Source organism: Lithobates pipiens, unplaced genomic scaffold (genome assembly GCF_037356315.1).
Source record: "Lithobates pipiens isolate NorthernLeopardFrog02 unplaced genomic scaffold, aLitPip1_a1.2 Scaffold_11, whole genome shotgun sequence".
In the NCBI taxonomy this organism is placed as follows: Eukaryota; Metazoa; Chordata; class Amphibia; order Anura; family Ranidae; genus Lithobates; species Lithobates pipiens.
In genome coordinates this window covers 21767914-21787607 of record NW_027507696.1, presented here as the reverse complement: position 1 = coordinate 21787607, position 19694 = coordinate 21767914, and the positions used below count along the sequence as shown (strand labels likewise).

Genomic DNA, 19694 nt, shown 5'->3' with positions numbered 1-19694 from the left:
GATGCCTTGCCCAAGCCACCGCTGGAAAACAGGACGTCATCAGTCCCAGGACTCTCATAACCTCCCTGATCTGGGCTTCCCGAACCGATTGAAGCTGGGCTACCGCCTGCTCTACATTCCTGATCTTCTCCCCCGGGAGAAACACCCTCATTTCTACAGAAGAGATCCTGTACCCTAAATACAGGACCTCCTGTGAGGGGGTCAACTGGGATTTTTCCTGGTTGATCAGCCACCCCAGTGAACGCAGGAAAACCAATGCCTCCTGCAAGTCTTTCTCCAGCTGTTGGGCTGAATGGGCTATAAAAACAGGAGATCGTCCAAATATGGAATCACCGTTATAGCCCTGAGCCTTAACGGGGGCCAGAGCCTCTGCCAGTACCTTCGTAAAAATCCTTGGTGAGGCCGAGAGCCCGAAAGGAAGAGCCTGGAACTGGAAGTGTACCACCCCCATGCTTGTCTGGACTGCTAACCCGAGAAACCTCTGGGACTCCGGATGAATCGGGATGTGTAAATACACATCCCTGAGGTCCACCGTGGCCACGTGACAACCCCGAAAAACAGAAACTTGGTTACCTAAAAGATTGACTCCATCCAGAACAGTTTGTATTTTATGAACCTGTTCAAGGGGCGTAGATTCAGGATCAGCCTGAATTTCCCCAAAAGCTTCTTTACCACGAAGACGTGGGAGTAGACACCCAAGCCTCATTCCTCCTGGGGTACCTGTACCAATACCTCTTTGGCCTACCAGGTCTCCCAAAAGAAGACCCAGGGCCTTCGCCTTCTCTTGATCTCTTGGTAACCTGGTTACCTGAAAATTCGGGAGGGGAACAGACACTCCAACCTGTAGCCGTTCCCTATAACATCACGTATGAACAGGCTTTCGGTTGAAGCGACCCATTGTGGGAGGAACTTCCCCAGCCTTCCCCTCACAGGGACACAGGAGTCACTGGGTCTTAGAGGTGGATTGAGGAGGATTAAATAAAACCAATGTGACCCGACCAATGTTTCTTAGGGTGAACATCCCTTTCCTGCAGGTTCTGTTGCCTGGTGCCTTGAAAAAAACGCTTTCCTTCAGCCTTTTTTCTTCTCTGGGAAAGCTTTCTTCTTATCCTGCGTGCGCTCTAACGCCTCTTGCAGGCCAGGCCTGAACAAGTGGTCCCCCGAAAAAGGTAATCTGCACAGCTTTAACTTTGAAGCTGCGTCACCCGTCCAGGTCATAAGCCATACGGCCCTTCTGGCTACATTCACTAATGCAGCAGACCTAGAGGCTAGTTTAACTGACTCTGCGGAGGCATCAGCCAAAAAGCCCACTGCCTTGAACAGCAACAGAAGGACTAAAACAGTTGTTGCCTGGAAGTACCCGCTGAAATATGCGACTGCAACTGGGTAAGCCAACACTCCAAATTCCTGGCCACACAGGTGGCTGCAAGGGCTGGTTTGAGCCCAATCGAAGAGGCATCCCAAGCCCTTTTGAGCAGTACATCTCCCCTCTTATCCATGGGATCCCTGAGTGAATCCATGTTATCAAAGGCCAAATCCGTCTTCTGAGAGACTTTAGCCAAAGGCGCATCAAGCTTGGGGACCTTGTTCCAGGGACGCACCACATCCATCTCAAAAGGGAACCTCCGTTTAAGGCTGCCTGAAAAAAAAAAAAAAAAAAAACGGCCTATTTTCTGGCTGCTCCCACTCCAGCAAAATTGCCTCAATCAATGATTTGTGAACGGGGAATACCTTGTCTTTCTGTGCACTCGACCCCTGATACATCAAGTCGTGCTTTGAAAGTTGGACCTGTTCTTCCCTGATTTCCAGAGTGTCATATATCGCTTTAAGAAGGTTACCCACGTCGTCCAAAGATAACTTGTATCTGGATGCCCTAGGGGACTCTTCCTCCCCCTCAGACTCGGAAGTTGACCCTGTCCGAGAGGAGGCTAGCGACCTTGGGACCCTCTCCTTATCCCCCTCTTCCTCCTGACTTGGCTCAGATAAGGAAGGCATGCCAACAGCCCTGGGTAAGGAAACAAAGTGACCCTGCATCCGGTCCATCATACTCTTAAACGACTGGAAAGTAGATGCAATCTCATCCTTTACGGATGTCAAGACTTTGTGACAAGCTGCCACAGAGTCTTCCTTGACAAGGCTACTGACACACTCCGGGCAAATCGGCTTCTCCCAGCCTGTGCCTAACTTAGCCCCACACACGGCACATTTCCTTCTGGGCAAGGGTATCTCCTGCTCTATCCTGTTTGACCTGAAAAAGGAGAAAAAACAGGCTCCCATTAGAAGACCTCCCCTGACCCACACCACTGTGCTTTTAAGGTCTGCCTAGGAAGTGCCCCCCTCACCAGCAGGTTCCCCACCCCGGGAGGGTACTATGGTCAAAGTGACCCCTCAACCCCCCAGTGTAAGACCTGGTCTGCCCTCACCAAGCTTACCTGGGAGGTGCTGGAGCCTGCCGAACCGGAGTCTACTTGCACCACTGTGCCCTCCATAGTTCCTGTATTCACTCAGTCTCCCTGAGGCTTCACACCGCTCCAGACAGCCCTACAGCCACACTGCTGCGCCCTGGGGACTGGTACAGGTCCCGCGGCGCCCCCTGATTACGCAATTCCGGCGGAAGTGCCTCTCTCGTACTTCCGAACGCTGGAACGCAAAGACTACGCCCAATCACGCCGTTCGTTCCTACGACCACACCGCTCCATGCAGTACCCGAACGCCAGCCAGTGGATCCGATAGTCTCCCGCCTGCGATCCGACCAGCCAGGTACGAGCGGTTAGTGAGATAGTGGGGAGATTTGCCGCACATCGGGGTCCCGTTCTCTCCGAACGTTAGGTGGCAGCAGAGACTGTTAGCGACCCTCTCCTCCCCTTCATAGGACTGAGGGGTGCTATGGGCTAGGTCCACCAGGTGCTCGCCTAGGACACTCCCTGAGATAAGGAGCTCCCCTGCTAGTTCCGACATGCTCCTTCCCATCCGGCAGGAAACAAAAAACTGAGGAGGGCTTGGAGGACCACCCTTTTTATTTGATTGGGTTGACATGTTTCCTGTCCCGGAGGGAGGAGCCCTATATCTCAGAGGCAGTCCTGGAAGACGATAGGAGGAAAAAAAAAAAAAAAAAAAAGTTACAAAAGTTTACAAAAACCCCAAATTTCTTGAGCTGAAAGCAGAGCTAAAATGGCAGGGTGTACGACAATAAAGTGAATAACTCCCAATTCCTCGGTCTATAAATATGCATTGTGTGCCATGTACTGCAGGTTGTCTTATTCACAGCAAGGAACCAGTGCCAACATACAGGGAAAACTTTTTTTTTTTTTACAAATAAGATTTTTTTTTTCTTTGAGGCATGGTTGTTTTTGTCTGGCTGTTCTGTTCCTGGTCTGGGAGCTATGATGCACAACCGGTGCCTCCCCTCTAAGTCACTGGGGGACTGGGTGGGCTTTCCGGGTTGCATCAGCGTCATGCCCCGTGCATGACATCACCTCTTGGTGATGCGGCGCCAGCAAAGTTGATTCCATCTCCAGCGTGCGTTGGGTATCCCCCCCAGGCGCTGGCTGCTTGCGAGTCAGCTGTCCAAGTAAGAATGCCCTACCCCCAACACACCCAGTGTGACGTTGGGGCGTCATGCATAGCGGCCGGGGCGGATATACACTGCAGTCCTGTGGGAAGCAATTGTTTCCCATTTTATGCTGCACACCCTTTGGAACACACGCGCAATAAGATTAAAAAAAAAAAAAAAAAAAAACACACGTGTAGCAGCTTCCTCACCCCCCCCCCCCCCCCAATACCTACCTGAGGTCCATCCAGATCCAGTGATGTTGCAGGAGAGACTCGGCTGTCCAGCACTCCCCTCCTCTTTGGCTGACAGAGCAGCAAGGCGCCATTGGCTCCAGCTGCTGTGAAAGTCAGTGAGCCAATGAGGAGAGAGAGGGGGTGTGGCCAGGCTCAGTGTCTAGACACTGGGAGCTGTGGTTCACAGCAAGCTGTGGGGGCATGCAACAGGAGGGAGGAGCCCAGAGCACCAAAGAGGGACCCGAGAAGAGAAGGGTCCAGGCTGCTCTGTGCAAAACTACTACACAGAGCAGGTAAGTATAACAGGTTTATTATTTTTAATGAAAAATAAAATTAGACTTTGGTATCACTGGCCATACAATGAGCAAATTCTAGCTAGTTTTTGGTGCAAACCAAAGTTTGCACACTGGGTGGTCCAGTAACTTGCCTTCCACCTGACATCCCTTGACTGACGGGGCAAAAACAGTAGTCACAGTAAAAGATTTGTCCATTTGCGCTATGTAACGAACAGATAAATAACAGGTATATGGCTCAAACTTTTGGTGCATTTTTTTCCTGATGTCTTTAGCTATTGAAATTTATGTAAAGGTTTCAAAAAGCATGGCAATGCACTTTATATTGCATATCTCTACACACCATATTGCACATACATTAGTCAGTGCGTTGTGTCAAGATGCGTGTTTTAACACATCATACAAGGGATTTTAGCCCAAGAAAATCAAACCGTGCTAACAGACTTCCTGCTTGTATGTAAAAGCTCAGTGTTTCAGTGTTGTGGGAGAAATGACAGTTGAGAGTTGGATGTTCATATACTCTCTTCCACAAGTTCATAAACAAAACCTTTGAACTGGTTTCTAAAGCAAACAGTTTGAACAAAAATCCGCTGAAAAGACATCTATATTCATTCTGATGTATAAAATCTCAATGTCTTGCAAGTGTTAGTCTAGGTTAACACACAAGGATTGGGCATCGCATGCTAACAGCACCCATTCCCTGAGCCACAGACAAAAGGCACTGCTTTTTTGCAGATGTGCCTATAATTCTTAACAGCACCCCAAGGCATTAGAAAATGCATTGGGTTTTCGGGGCATGCAAAATTGCATAGTGCCATGAGGCCGCATTTCCCGAGGGTGCAGCAGCCCATTCAAATGAATGAGCTGCTGTGCCCACACAGATGCAAGCCGCATGACCCGCACAAGTTTGAACCTTGCCTTAAACAGCCTTTACAAAAGAACCACTATTAAAAACATATTTGCAGCACTACTTTAAATATAATTAAAATTATTTAATGGGCAGGGCCCATTGCCAGAGTTTAGAAGTTTGTAATTGTTGTTAGCTAGAAGAATCCAACAAAAAAAAGCAACTTACCAATATAAGGGATAAAAATCAAGCAAACATCCAACCACAACATAAACAAGTAGATTTATAGATCTTTTGTATATTTAATTAATAATTTACCTTTTGATCTTCCACTTCCTGTTCCTTTAACAATCTCTCCAAGTCATTCATATCATTGTGTTTAAAGTACTTGATGCTACTTCTTGATGCCTGCAGCCCCTTCTGAATTGCAAAGCATGCAGCTTCATCCCTGGAAAAGCAAAGAACTAACATCAGCACAAGTAGGAAAAAAATAAATAAATAAAATAAATAAAAAAAAAAAAAAAAAACACAACACACAAAAACACTAAGGGCGGGTCCATGCTAGCTGCACCTGTGGCTTGCAGCAGGGGGTCTGGGGAGTCCCTGACATCCATTTCAGGTGCGAATCAGCTCTGAATTTTCGCCTGCATTTCGGACCTGAAACTGAGCCAAAGATGCACAGGACCCTTTTTCAGTGCAACTGTGGACACCCCGAAGGTGTGTGAACCAGCTCCACTGAGAGTCAGACACAGTTTCCTGTCATGTCTGGATGCAGGGAAACCCGCATCCAAATTGCATATGTGTGAACCCAGCCTAAGAAATGGCGACCATGAATCCAATCTGAAGTAGAATATTGGGCATTGGAAATGATTTTAGAGCTCCTTAAAGCTGAATTTGGGGGATATACAAATATTGTGTAATCTAGGAGGTGTAAAAAAAAAAAAAAAAAAAAAAATTATGAGAACGAAGGTTAACGCTGCGCTAGAAATAAAAAACTAAAAAATATATTGAAAATAAATAAAAGCTGCCAGCACCAAAAGTCTAAATACAAAAAACTCAAATGCAATGTGATAATTATAGATGCAGCGCTAATAATGTGAAAACAACATCAATAATTGAAACAAAACAATGATTAAAAAGTAAATGGTGAAAAACTCTCAAACTAAAAAACTAAAAGGCAGATACCACAATAAATTATTAAAACTAAAAAGTGGTAACTAATATACCGGATGAATCATATACAATAATGAAACCACTTATTAAATTGCAACACTAAACATATGCAAAAAATAAAAGTGCATCTTATTCAATTTTCAAATCAGCGATAAAAAAAAACAAAAAACAAAAAAAGTCCCAATCCAGTGAAGATCCGTGCCCAAAAAAAATAAAAATAAATTTAAAATTCTATCCAAAGTGTGGAAATAGTATTCCAAAAGAGAGAATTGGTGAAGAAAGATCCTTTTTCCAAGATAATCCATACCCAAGTGAGTAATAAATCTCTTTACCGACTAAAAATGACCACCGTTAGGTAGTCTCACCAGGCACAGGGAATTCGGTCTCCCAAAAACCTATACAGGTGTCTGAAGTTGAGGCTATAATCATGGCACTCGAAAAAACAAACAAAAAATGCTCCCATGGTGTAGTACTCAATAAAAAGGTAATTTAATGAGCCAAATAAATTGCACTTACAAGATATTTCAGCCTTCATAAGCTTAATAATAATGTAGATCAAAGATGGAGATTGCGGCGTCTCCACAAGCTTCCTACTACTTGCTTCCCATCAATCTCCTAAGAGACATAATGACGTCCCCGTCACATGCTCCACCCTATGCATTTCGTCACAATAGGACGTCGTCTGGGGATTGGCTGAGTGACGCTGTCATTACACATGACGTTTGATAGAATCCCGCGGCGCCATCTTAGATGCTGGCCGCTCTGGATAGAATGATGGAAACAGAAAGGTGCCGCTATGTTAACTGCTGGCCATCTATGCAAGCTTAATAAAAATGAGACAAAGGGAAGCCAAAAGAGAGAAAAGAAAAAAAATTCTGCCATCTTGTGGCCGAAGTAGAATATAAATTATTGATGGGTTACAACACAGCAAAACAAGAAGCCAGGCAGACATTGCATATATGCAAAGTAAACATTGATATTGCATACTTATAAAGCATGAATGTACCAATCAAAATGAAACAATATTGTACAATTCATATAGACCTAAAATGAAAAAAAAAAAAAAAAATTACCATAAAATGTAATAAGGTCAAAATTTTAATACAAAAAATAAAAAAACTAAGAACTATTAATAAAACAATGAATATCCCAGTCAACGTTTAGGCTGGGTTCACACCGCTGCGGCAGCGAGAACCGGATGTGATTCGCACCGCACTGTAGTGCAAATCACATCCGATCTCTGTGCGATGCGAGTTCAGCCATACAGATAGTATGGCTGAATTCGCATCGCACCCGCCGCAAACTCGTACGGGACCCTTTTTTTGGTCCGCAGCAGAATCGGATCGCATGGGTGTTCACACCATGCGATCCGATTCCTGTCCGAGTTTGCAGATCGCACTGCGATATGCGGACTGATCTGGGGGTGTCATTAACATTTCACTGACACTCCCAGCAGTCCGCATAGGGCAGTGTGAACTGCCGGCGGGAGGCATGCGATGCGGGAAAACTCCGCGGATTCGCAGCGTTCCCGCATCGCTCCGGTGTGAACCTAGCCTTACAAAGGGCACATAGGATTTCATGTCAAAAATCCATCTCGTTTCGAGTCTGGAGATTGCTCTAACTTTATTTGTGCCCCTCCAGTGAGGTTGAAGTTTATCCAAGGCTACAAAAAGGGTCCCTTTGAGCTTTTTATCGTGTTATTTAGCGTAATGTTTGGATAAGTTACGTTTGCTGAAACCACGTTTAATGTTCCCCACATGCTTAGACAAACGTACATGTAAAGCTCTTTTCGTATGTCCAATGTACTGTTTGGAGCATGGACACTGAATCATATACACCACACACTCAGTAGACCATATAATGAATGACTATTGTATGATTTGTTTGTCTGAGTCGATTGAAACATTTCCGCCCTCTAAAAGGAATTAATTTGACAAATATTGCATTTTCTACAGGGAAAGAAACCTTTCATAGTTTGAAGAAAAAAAAAAAAAAGGAGATAGTTCTAGGGGCATCAACTATGTTGGAAGCAATCCTATGAGGAAGAGAAGGTGCTCCTCTGTAGATAACCACAGGACGGTCTGGAAGGGCTGGACCAAAGTACCCTGTCCTCCTTTAATTCCAGTATTTACTAAAAAAAAATCTTTCTGACAGAAAAACGTTGATTGGAATACCCTGTCACCAAAGAACAACCAAATGTATTATCTGGTGCTTGATTGGCCCTTCTCGATCCGTTAAGCATAACATCTCTATCCATATTCCCATTTTCAATGGTCTCATTAATCTCCCTCTCGGTATAGCCTTTGTCTAAAAATCTTGATTTCAAAACTTGAGCTTGTTGTTGATAATCCGAGATGGCAATAGTTTCACCCAATACGTTGAAACTGGCCCTTAGGGACCGCTTTAAGCCATGAAGTATGATGGTAACTAGTCAGGGGGCAACGCTTATATCCCCAACTAGATGCCATCATACTTCATGGCTTAAAGCGGTCCCTAGGAGCCAGTCAACAATTAATTCAAAATTTTTATAAAAAAAAAAAAAAAAAAAATTAAGACCTTATTACATTTTATAACAAAATTTGATGGTCATTTTAAATTTTTTTAGGTCTATATGAATTGTACAATGTTGTTTCATTTTGATTGGTACCGTACGTTCATGCTTATATGTGTACAATATCAACGTTTACTTTGTATATATATGCAACGTCTGCCCGGCTTCTTGTTTTGCTGTGTTGTAACCCATCAATAATTTATATTATACTTTGGACACAAGATAGCTGAATTTTACACACACACACACACACACACACACACACACACACACACACACACACACACACACACACACACACCTCATTTTTTGTAATCATTTTATTATATCATTTCATGTGACAACACTGAAGAAATGACACTTTGCTACAATGTAAAGTAGTGCATGTACAGCGTGTATAACAGTGTAAATTAGCCATTTCCTCAAAATAACTCAACACACAGCCATTAATGTCTAAACCACTGGCAACAAAAGGGAGTACACCTCCAAGTGAAAATGTCCAAATTGGTCCCAATTAGCTATTTTCCCTCCCCGGTGTCATGCGACACGTTAGTTCTCAGGTGTGAATGGGGATCAGGTAACATTTGGTGTCATCTCTCTCACTCTCTCATACTGGTTACGGGAAGTTCAACATGGCACCTCAACATGGAACTCCTAGAATCAAAAAATAAAAAAGTTGCTCCACAGAAAGACAGCCTAGGCTATAAGAAAATTGCCAAGACCCTGAAACTGAGCTGCAGAACAGTAGCCAAGACCATACAGCGGCTTAACAGGACAGGACAGGTTCCACTCAGAACAGACCTCGCCATTGTTGACCAAAGAAGTTGAGTGCATGTGCTCAGCGTCATAACCAGAGGTTGTCTTTGGGAAACCGGTGTAGGAGTTCATCTAGCATTGCTGCAGAGGTTGAAAGGTCAGCCTGTCAGTGCTCAGACCATATGCCCCACACTGCATCAAATTGGTCTGCATGGCTGTCATCCCAAAATGATGCACAAGAAAGCACACAAACAGTTTGATGAAGACAATAAAAGACTAACGACATGGATTACTGGAACCATGTCCTCTGGTCTGATGAGACCAATATAAACTTATTTTAAATTATTATAAACGCAACCAGGCGAGGAGTACAAAGACAAGCGCGTCTTGCCTACAGTCAAGCATGGGGGTGGGAGCGCCATGGCCCGGGGCTGCAGGAGAGCTGCCAGCTACAGCTCATTGAGCGAACCATGACTGACATATTGAAGCAGAGCCTAGAAAACTGGGCCGCAGGGCAGTATTCCAACATAACGACTCCAAAACACACCTCCAAAACGACCACTGCCTTGCTAAAGAAGCTGAGGGTAAAGGTGATGGACTGGCCAAGCATGTCTCCAGACCTAAACCCTATTGAGCATCTGTGGGGCATCATCAAAAATGGAAGGTAGAAGAGTGCAAGGTCTCTAACATCCACCAGCTCCGTGATGTCGTCATGGAGAAGTGGAAGGACTCCCGTGACAACCTGTGAAGCTCTAGTGAACTCCACGTCCAATTTGAACATTTTCACTTAGGGGTGTACTCACTTTTGTTGCCAGCGGTTTAGACATTAATGGCCGTGTGTGGAGTTATTTTGAGGGGGGGACAGCAAATTTACACTATTATACAAGCTTTACACTCACTACTTTACATTGTAGCAAAGTGTAATTTCTTCAGTGTTGTCACATTTTGTTACCTTACAGCCTGTAGTTCAATGTTTTTTTTTTTAATCTGAATTATATGTGATGGATCAGAACACAATAGTCTAAGTTGGTGAAGTAAAATTAGAACAATATATACATAAAACAATTGTTGTTATGAAGCTCATAAAAAGCTCTGGAGCAACCAATTAACTTTAGAAGTCATAATTAGTGAAATTATGTCTACCTGTGTGCAATCTAAGCGTCACATGATCTGTCATTACAGATACACATACAGACGCACATCTTTTTGAAAGGCCCCAGAGGCTACGACACCTAAGCAAGGAGGCACCACTAACCAAACACTGCCATGAAGACCAAGGAACTCGCCAAACAAGTAAGGGACAATGTTGTTGAGAAGAAGTACAAGTCAGGGTTAGGTTATTTAAAAAAAAAAAAAAAAAAAAAAAAAATCCAAATCTTTGATGATCCCTAGGAGCACCATCAAATCTATCATAACCAAATGGAAAGAACATGGCACAACAGCAAACCTGCCAAGAGAGGGCCACGCACCAAAATTCACAGACCGGGCAAGGAGGGCATTAATCAGAGAGGCAGCAGAGAGACCCAAGGTAACCCTGGAGGAGCTGCAGAGTTCCATAGCAGAGACTGGAGTTTCTGTACATAGGAGGACAATAAGCTGTACGCTCCATAGTTGGGCTTTATGGCAGAGTGGCCAGAAGAAGGCCATTACTTTAAGAAAAAAACAAAATGACACGTTTTGAGTTTGCGAAAAGTCATGTGGGAGACTCCCAAAATGAATAGAGGAAGGTGCTCTGGTCTGATGAGACTAAAATCAAAATTTTTGGCCATCAAAAAAAAAAAAAAATAACGCTATGTCTGGCGCAAACCCAACACATCACATCACCCAAAGAACACCATCCCCAAAGTGAAATATGGTGGTGGCAGCATCTCACTGTGGGGATGTTTTTCAGCAGTCAGGACTGAGAAACTGGTCAGAGTTGAGGGAAAGATGGATGGTGCTAAATACAGGGATACTTTTGCGCTAAACCTGTACAACTCTGATTTGAGGCTAGGACAGAGGCTCACCTTCCAGCAGGACAATGACCCCAAACACACTGCTAAAGCAACACTTGAGTGGTTTAAGAGGAAACATGTAATTGTGTTGGAATGGCCTAGTCAAAGCCCAGGCAAAAATTCCAGTGGTAAGATGTGGCAAGCTCAGAGACTTATCCAAAGCGACTTGGAGCTGAGATGGCCGCAAAAGTTAGCTTTACAAAGTATTGACATTAGGGGGGTGAAAAGTTATGCACATTGACTTTTCCTGTTATTTTGTCCGATTTGTGGTTTGCTTCACAATAAAAATAAAATCTTCAAAGTTGTGAGCATGTTCTGTAAATTAAATGATGCAAATCCTCAAACCAACCATGTTAATTTCAGGTTGTGAGGCAATCATTTAATATATCCCCCCCCCCCCAATCATCTAAGGACAGGGCACCCAGATTGAGTACAGAGCAAAAGTTTTTGCTAATCATCCAAAAGTAGGCTATAATTCAGGGTCTATGAATATCCATTGTCCTGTACTATACGTTTAAGTGAGATATAATGAAGAAATGTTCAATCTGTATATGATATAGTATTACCGTATATACTCGAGTATAAGCCGAGATTTTCAGCCTCTTTTTTGAGGCTGAAAGTGCCCCCTCGGCTTATACTCGAGTCACCGCTGTCTGACTGCTCGATCAGCGTATCGAGCAGACAGACGGCGGACATTAAAATTCAAAAGCCGCGCCTCCTTCTCCGCCTCCGATAGGCGGAACACTGAATTTCCCAGCAGTCAGTGTTCCGCCTATCACGGACATCCGTTCATTCTCAAACTACGGACGAGTATGAGAGGATGTCCGTGATAGGCGGAACACAGGCTGCTGGGAAATTGAGTGTTCCGCCTATCACAGGCGGAGGACGGAGGCGCGGCTTTTGAATTGTAGAATGGCCGCCGAGAAGAGCGGCGATCCTGGAGCGGCGATCCATCGGCACGACACGGGACGGAGGAGGCACGGGACGGAGGAGGCACGGGACAGAGGAGGCACGGGACAGAGGAGGCACGGGACAGAGGAGGCACGGGACAGAGGAGGCACGGGACAGAGGAGGCACGGGACAGAGGAGGCACGGGACAGAGGAGGCACGGGACAGAGGAGGCACGGGACAGAGGAGGCACGGGACAGAGGAGGCACGGGACAGAGGAGGCACGGGACAGAGGAGGCACGGGACAGAGGAGGCACGGGACAGAGGAGGCACGGGACAGAGGAGGCACGGGACAGAGGAGGCACGGGACAGAGGAGGCACGGGACAGAGGAGGCACGGGACAGAGGAGGCACGGGACAGAGGAGGCACGGGACAGAGGAGGCACGGGACAGAGGAGGCACGGGACAGAGGAGGCACGGGACAGAGGAGGCACGGGACAGAGGAGGCACGGGACAGAGGAGGCACGGGACAGAGGAGGCACGGGACAGAGGAGGCACGGGACAGAGGAGGCACGGGACAGAGGAGGCACGGGACAGAGGAGGCACGGGACAGAGGAGGCACGGGACAGAGGAGGCACGGGACAGAGGAGGCACGGGACAGAGGAGGCACGGGACAGAGGAGGCACGGGACAGAGGAGGCACGGGACAGAGGAGGCACGGGACAGAGGAGGCACGGGACAGAGGAGGCACGGGACAGAGGAGGCACGGGACAGAGGAGGCACGGGACAGAGGAGGCACGGGACAGAGGAGGCACGGGACAGAGGAGGCACGGGACAGAGGAGGCACGGGACAGAGGAGGCACGGGACAGAGGAGGCACGGGACAGAGGAGGCACGGGACGGAGGCTTGGGACACAGGTAGGCTGGACACACACACAAGGCTGCACGGACACACACACACACACACACACACACACACACACGGATGGATACACACACACACACACACACACACACACACACACACACAGGGATGGATGGATGGATGGATGAATACACACACACACACACACACACACACACACAGGGATGGATGGATACACACACAGGGATGGATGGACGGACACACACACAGGGATGGATGGATGGATGGATGGACACACACACAGGGATGGATGGACGGACACACACACAGGGATGGACGGACACACAGGGATGGACAGCCATGTCTCACCCTCGGCTTATACACGAGTCAATACGTTTTCCAGTTTTTTGGGGGTAAATTGGGGGCCTCGGCTTATATTCGGGTCGGCCTATACTCGAGTATATACGGTACTTACCAGATTTTGTTTTTGTATGTATAGACCAAAAAGCGACAGCACAAGCCACAGTCCATGTAAAATGTATACATTAAAAGTGTACAATTTACGTTTTTTGGCAGCCCTCTGCTTCCATTGCTTTACTTTTCTCCTCACACAGGATCATATCCATTTATATTAAAGAATGTTTCGGGGTTTAGTTTGCACAGATCTGCACACATGGTTTCAGTCATATATAAATAAAAATAATAACTTTGCCCCAGAGCAACACAGCTGTAATTGACTAATAAAAAGATATGCATTACTGTAAGATCAGAGAACGAACAATAAGAGACAGACCTCTTACAAGGAAACTGTAGTACAGCCATGCAGGAAGTTTGGCAAAGGAAGCTTCTTCAGAACCACAAGTTACAGCAAGTTAATTTGAGGAACACACTGGGAATTTTGTTTGTTCAAGTTTGTGCCTTGCAGTCTCAATACATACAAAAAAAATGTAATAAATTTAGTTTGTGCAGCAATTAAAAGAAAAAAAAACAAAAAAACAAAAACAAACATACGTATATTTAACATGACGGATGCTAGAAATTTATTTTTATAGCGAGCCTGCTCAGAAGTCTCACAGGGGGCAGAGCGCTCAAACAGCGAACATCCCTCTAGCTTCTTGCCAAAATGTAAATTAGAAGTGGTAATGCAAGGCTGTATTTTCAATCAAGTTATTTTCAGCTAAAAACGCAAGGCAAAAATAAAAATGACTTCACTTGAATTGACTGAAAGAGCACTGATGAGGAATGCAGAAGCTTATCAATGATCCTTTAAGATGCATTAACTGTTATGAGAGAAATGGTGATCCCTGTGAATGATTTAATATGAAGGAGAAAGTGTATTGGGTTTCAAAGTAAAACTGCAGGTTAGCACTGTTTGTCAAATTACAAAGTGGAACTGTATCTTGTTTATTACAAAGGAAATAAATGTTTCCTATCCAGCCAGCTACATGTACTGCCATTTTCCTATTCCCAAAGCATACACCGGCTACAGAAATGTGACACTAGTATTAACCAGTCACGCAGCAGATAATAGACACAGATAGTCTGAGACATTGCCAAGCTGTACTTTGCCATTTTAATGGCAATAATAATTGAAAGCTCAATGCCCAGGGAGACAAAAAAAAAAAAAAAAAAACACAAACACACACACACCACATCTTTATCCGTGTGAAGTATTCCCTACTGCAAGTGTAAACATATGGTTTTCCCCAGGGGATGATGAATAAATAGGATTTTTATAACAGCTTACCGGTAAACTCCTTTTCTTATCGTACATCACGGGACACAGGGCCATAGTAGTTACTATGTGGGTTATAGGCCACCTTCAGGTGATGGACACTGGCACGCCCTAAGACAAAAACTGCACTCCCTATATAACCCCTCCCACTACTGGGAGTACCTCAGTTTTGTAGCCAAGCAATGCACATGTATACCACAGAACCTCTGTGTCCCGGGATGTACTTAAAAGAAAAGGATTTTTGCAGGTAAGCGGTTATAAAAAATCCTATTTTCTTATCGTACATCACAGGACACAGCACCATAGTAGTTACTATGTAGTACCAATGTAGTTACATAGCAATGGCAACTGAAGGGAGGGAGACAACAAAAGTAGGGCACCAAGAGACTAAAGGACTTATACTGCAGCCTGCAGTACATTGTGCCCAAAGGCGATATCCTCATGACCTTTTACATCTACTTGATAGAAGCTGGTAAATGTATGGACTGAAGACCAAGTTGCGGCCTTGCAAATCTGAGCCATGGAGGCTTGGTGATGCACTGCCCAAGAAGCACTAACAACCCTGGCGGAGTGTGCTTTAATATGAAAAGGAAGAATTTTCCTCTTTAAACTATAAGCTTGAACAATCACTTGACGAATCCATTTAGAAATGGTAAACTTCGATGCTGCCTGTACTCTCTTTGGACCTTCTGACAACACAAACAAAACAGCTGTTTTACGAATCTGAGCAGTTGTTTTCAAATAGACCTTGACCTCCCCCTCACCACATCAAGAGAATGTAGTGACTTTTCTGAAGGCAGAAAAACATCCCGGTTTAAATGAAAACCTGATACCACCTTAACCTGGCTAAAGGAGGAGCCAGGACCTTTGTCCTGGCTCGAGGAACAGTAGCCAGACCGAAAAGTAGAGCTACAAAACTGAAAATAAAGATTTTCTACCTCGAAGCGTAGGAATTTCTGATGAGCGGGGGGGGGGGGGGGGGGGCAAAAAATAAAATAAAAAAAATGGAAGAGCACATGGAGACAAGCATCCTTGATGACGATTAACGCCAGAAGTCTCCCCCCCCTTGTAGGATGGAGACTACTGATCGGATTGACTCCATGTGAAAGGAACGGATATTTAAAATTTGGTTTAGATGTTCGAGATCTAAAATGGGACCGACATCCCAGCTTGGTTTTGGAACCGTGAACAGGTTTGGATAAAAGCCCAAACCTCGCTCTTCCAAGGGGACCTCCGATATCACTCCTTGAGATAAGAGATGATCCAGAGTTAGAAAGAGACTTCTATATCATTGGGTCTCTTGGAACGTTGATCTGAGAAAACGAGACGGGAACTCTAGTTTGTAACCTAGAGAAATTGAGGAAGCCACCCATCTGACTTGACATTGTTCCTGACAGACCCTTGAAAACTGTAGAAGCCTCCCCGGCCCCCCCCCCCCCCCCACACTCGAGTGATCGTGGGCATCCCTTCATAAGGAGGCTTTAGTATTTTGTTTTGTGGGTTTCCTCCCCAGGTCCTCTTTTGGCCCCCCGGCACTGACCCTGAGGTTTACCTCTTGAATCTGACGTGAGCCGCGAGGCCTGGAGAATAGACTCTTTCATAGCATCTACTGTGAAACACAATGCTTCTGATATACCAAATCCTGGGCCTGCTGATCAGGAATAACTGAGTACATCTGTAAACTGGTCCTTTAAGGACTGAGATACTCCAATCTCTGCCAGCGCAGGTTGAACTACTGAACCTGTGAGCGAAATATAGTTTTTAAAAAGGAACTCCAACTTCTTATCTGTTGGATCCTTTAGCATATGAGCATTGCCAACTGGACAAGTCAGGTTTTTATTTACAGAGGATATAGCAGCGTCAATTTCTAGAATTCCCCATTTTTTTTTTTTATAAAAGTCTTCCTCCATAGGATAAAGTATTGAAAAAATGTTTGGAGTGAAAAATTGTTTGTTTGTTTATCTGGGTGCTCCCTTAGCCATGAATGGATAGGCAAAGAATGATCAGATTGGGGAGGCTTTAGTGAACCCAAACCAGAAGTAGGCTCATCGACTGACTGTGCTGCTGGCAGTAAAAATGTGGAGCGAACCAACCCATATCTCCGTATCAGGTTCTTTGGAAGAGGAGACTTTAGCCTCTTCCTGGTCCTTTGAAAGAAAATTCATAATTTCTTGCTCCTTGTTCCTCAGTATGAGGGTCCTGAGCAATGGACGGTGACCTGCTACGCTTAGCCCCAGTCTGGAATGCAAATAAAGCATACATTTTTTTGCTCCATGCTTAAAATGGTCGAAGGGAAAAAAAACTCCTGGGTAATATACATAGGGGATGCAGTGTTAAGAGCAGCTGCAACACTTGCCCCTCCTGATGGCTCACTCTGACTAGCCATATCACTCCCAGGGGAGGATGCCATCATTTTTTAGATGATTCTAGACTGCCGTGTGACTAATAGTCTTACTAGAGCCCTTTAAGGGGTTTTTTACCCTTCTTCCGCTCCTAGCCCTATGCACAAAAGCAGAGGTACTAAAAGAAGGAATGCATCCACTGCTTGAGCAATAGTCCAGCTCCATCGCTGCTATTAATGCTCAGCCTGATGCTGTAAATGTGTCAAAAAGGAATGCCTGGGTCACCAAACCTCTTAATACCACCTTTGCTTGTGTCCCTCCAGCAGCATGAAACATCACAAATGGTGCCTTTTAAAACCTCCCTTCGCGCGCTGAACATTGGAGGATGCCAACGCAGTGCTAAGCCCCGCCCCCGTCACCTATGGTCCTTCCCTTCTAACTTTTAAAAGGCGATTTTTCCTGCGCCCCTGATCCTATGGGGATCCCACAAAGGAGGAAGGAATGGCAAGGGGGGGGGAGCTGGAAGCTGCCGAGCGGCATCTGTTCGCACCGGTGTGTATATTATATATATATATATATATAAAATTTATTTATTTTTTCCCAAATTGGCACAAATTAGTGCAGTTGTTAGATGGAGGCAGGATAGGCTTCTCCGAAGAGGAACCTTTTCAGGGATCATCTAAAAGTGGATCAATTTGGAGGCAGTCTGACAGATTGGGGTAGCGAATTCCAGAGGATGGGCGAGGCTCGAGAGAAATCCTGGGAGGCGGATATGGGAGGAGGTGATGAGGTAGCTAGAGAGCAGGAGGTCTTGGGAGGAATGAAGTGGGCGATTAGGTTGGTATTTTGAGACTAGGCTAGTGATGTAGCTGGGGGCAGAGTTGTGCATGACTTTGTAAGTTATTGTTAGTATTTTGAATTTAATTGGTTGGGTAAGTGGCAGCCAATGGAGGGATTGGCAGAGAGGGGTAGCAGACACTGCGGTTTGTAAGGTGGATGAGTCTGGCAGCAGCATTCATGATGGACTGAAGGGGGAATAGTCTATTTAAAAAGGTAAGCCAATGAGGAGGGAATTGCAGTAGTCAAAGCGAGAGATAACCAGGGAGTGAATCAGGAGCTTTGTGGTTTCATTGGTTAGAAAGGGACATAGTTTAGAGATGTTGCGGAGGTTGAGGGGACAAGCTTTGGAAAGTGATTGGATGTGGGGCCAAAAGGAGAGTTCAGAGTCCAGGATAACACCTAGCACGCTGACATGTGGGGATGGGTGGATGGTTGTACCATTGCTCGACAGATAAGTCAGGGGAAGAGGCACGTGGGGGAGGAAATATTAGATGTTCGGTTTTGGACAAGTTGAATTTGAGGAAGTGGTGTGACATCCATACAGATATGTCTGTTAGTAAGTTAGAGATGCGTGAGGAGAATGATGGAGTGAGTTGAGGGGTGGAGAGATAGATTTGTTTGTCACCAGCGTAGAAATGATATTGAAAGCCATGAGGGGCCATCAGCTGACCCAGGGAAGAGTTGTAGATTGAAAAATAAAAGAGGTCCAAGAACAGAACCTTGGGAGACCCTGACTGAGAAGGGAAGAGGAGTGGAGGAAGTAGAATTGTAAGTGACACTGAAGATATGTAGGATGAGAGCTACTTAAGAGAACAGTCGCTTAGAACAAAGGGAGTAAAGTTTTTTGAGGAGGAGGGGGTGGTCAACCGTGTCAAAGGCAGCTGAAAGGTCCAGAAGTAGGAGTACAGAATAGTGTCCGTTGGTTTTTGCAGTTAATAGGTCATTTGTGAGTTTTAAAAAAGAGCAGTTTCTGTGGAGTGTTGAGGACGAAATCCAGATTGAAGGGGATCAAGAAGGTTATTCTTAATGGAGGAGGTCACTCAGTTGGTTGTAAACCAGGTATTCAAGGAGTTTAGAGGAAAAAAGGGAGCAAGGAGATAAGGCATAGGTTGTTAAGATTGGTAGGGTCCAAGGACGGCTTTTTAAGTATGGGGGTGACCAGTGCATGTTTTAGAGCATTGGGGAAAACGCCAGAGGTGAGAGAGAGATGGAAGATGTGAGTTAGTGTAGGATAGAGTCAGAGGGTGACCATAGTGTTTGAGAGGGAATAGGGTCCAGGTGGTTAGGTGGGCGTTAGAAAGGAGTTTAGCAACTTCGTCTGTAGTAGAGATTTGAATAAGGTGAGTGTCAATTGCACCTGTTGTAATGGGGTCTTAACTGGGGAAGATACCTGGAGATTTCATCATGGATTGTATCAATTTTGTTTTTGAAGTGTCGCATGACCGCAGCAATTGTCATTCAATTTGGGACAGCACTGAAGAAATAAAAAAAATAAAAAAAAAAAAAGGAAGGAAGGAAGGAAGGAAGGAGGTGGGAGTGGGGGTTGGAAGAAGTTTTCTCCCCTATGAACAGTCAAAAACAATTGATATGCAATATAAATTAGGTAGTACTTACACAAATACAATGT

General features: G+C 45.1%; 1 protein-coding gene across 1 annotated transcript in view; it reads right to left on the bottom strand.

The window, feature by feature from the left end:
* SPTLC1 (serine palmitoyltransferase long chain base subunit 1) overlaps positions 1–19694 on the bottom strand; it is a 116589-nt gene that overhangs the window by 70229 nt on the left and 26666 nt on the right. Inside the window, exons 6-7 of the mRNA XM_077469804.1 lie at positions 19682–19694; positions 5245–5374 (exon numbers count right to left, since the gene is read on the bottom strand). The exon at positions 19682–19694 is cut by the window's right edge and continues 120 nt beyond it. Coding sequence (XP_077325930.1) covers positions 5245–5374; positions 19682–19694 — 143 coding nt within the window. The remainder of the gene's footprint in view (positions 1–5244; positions 5375–19681) is intronic.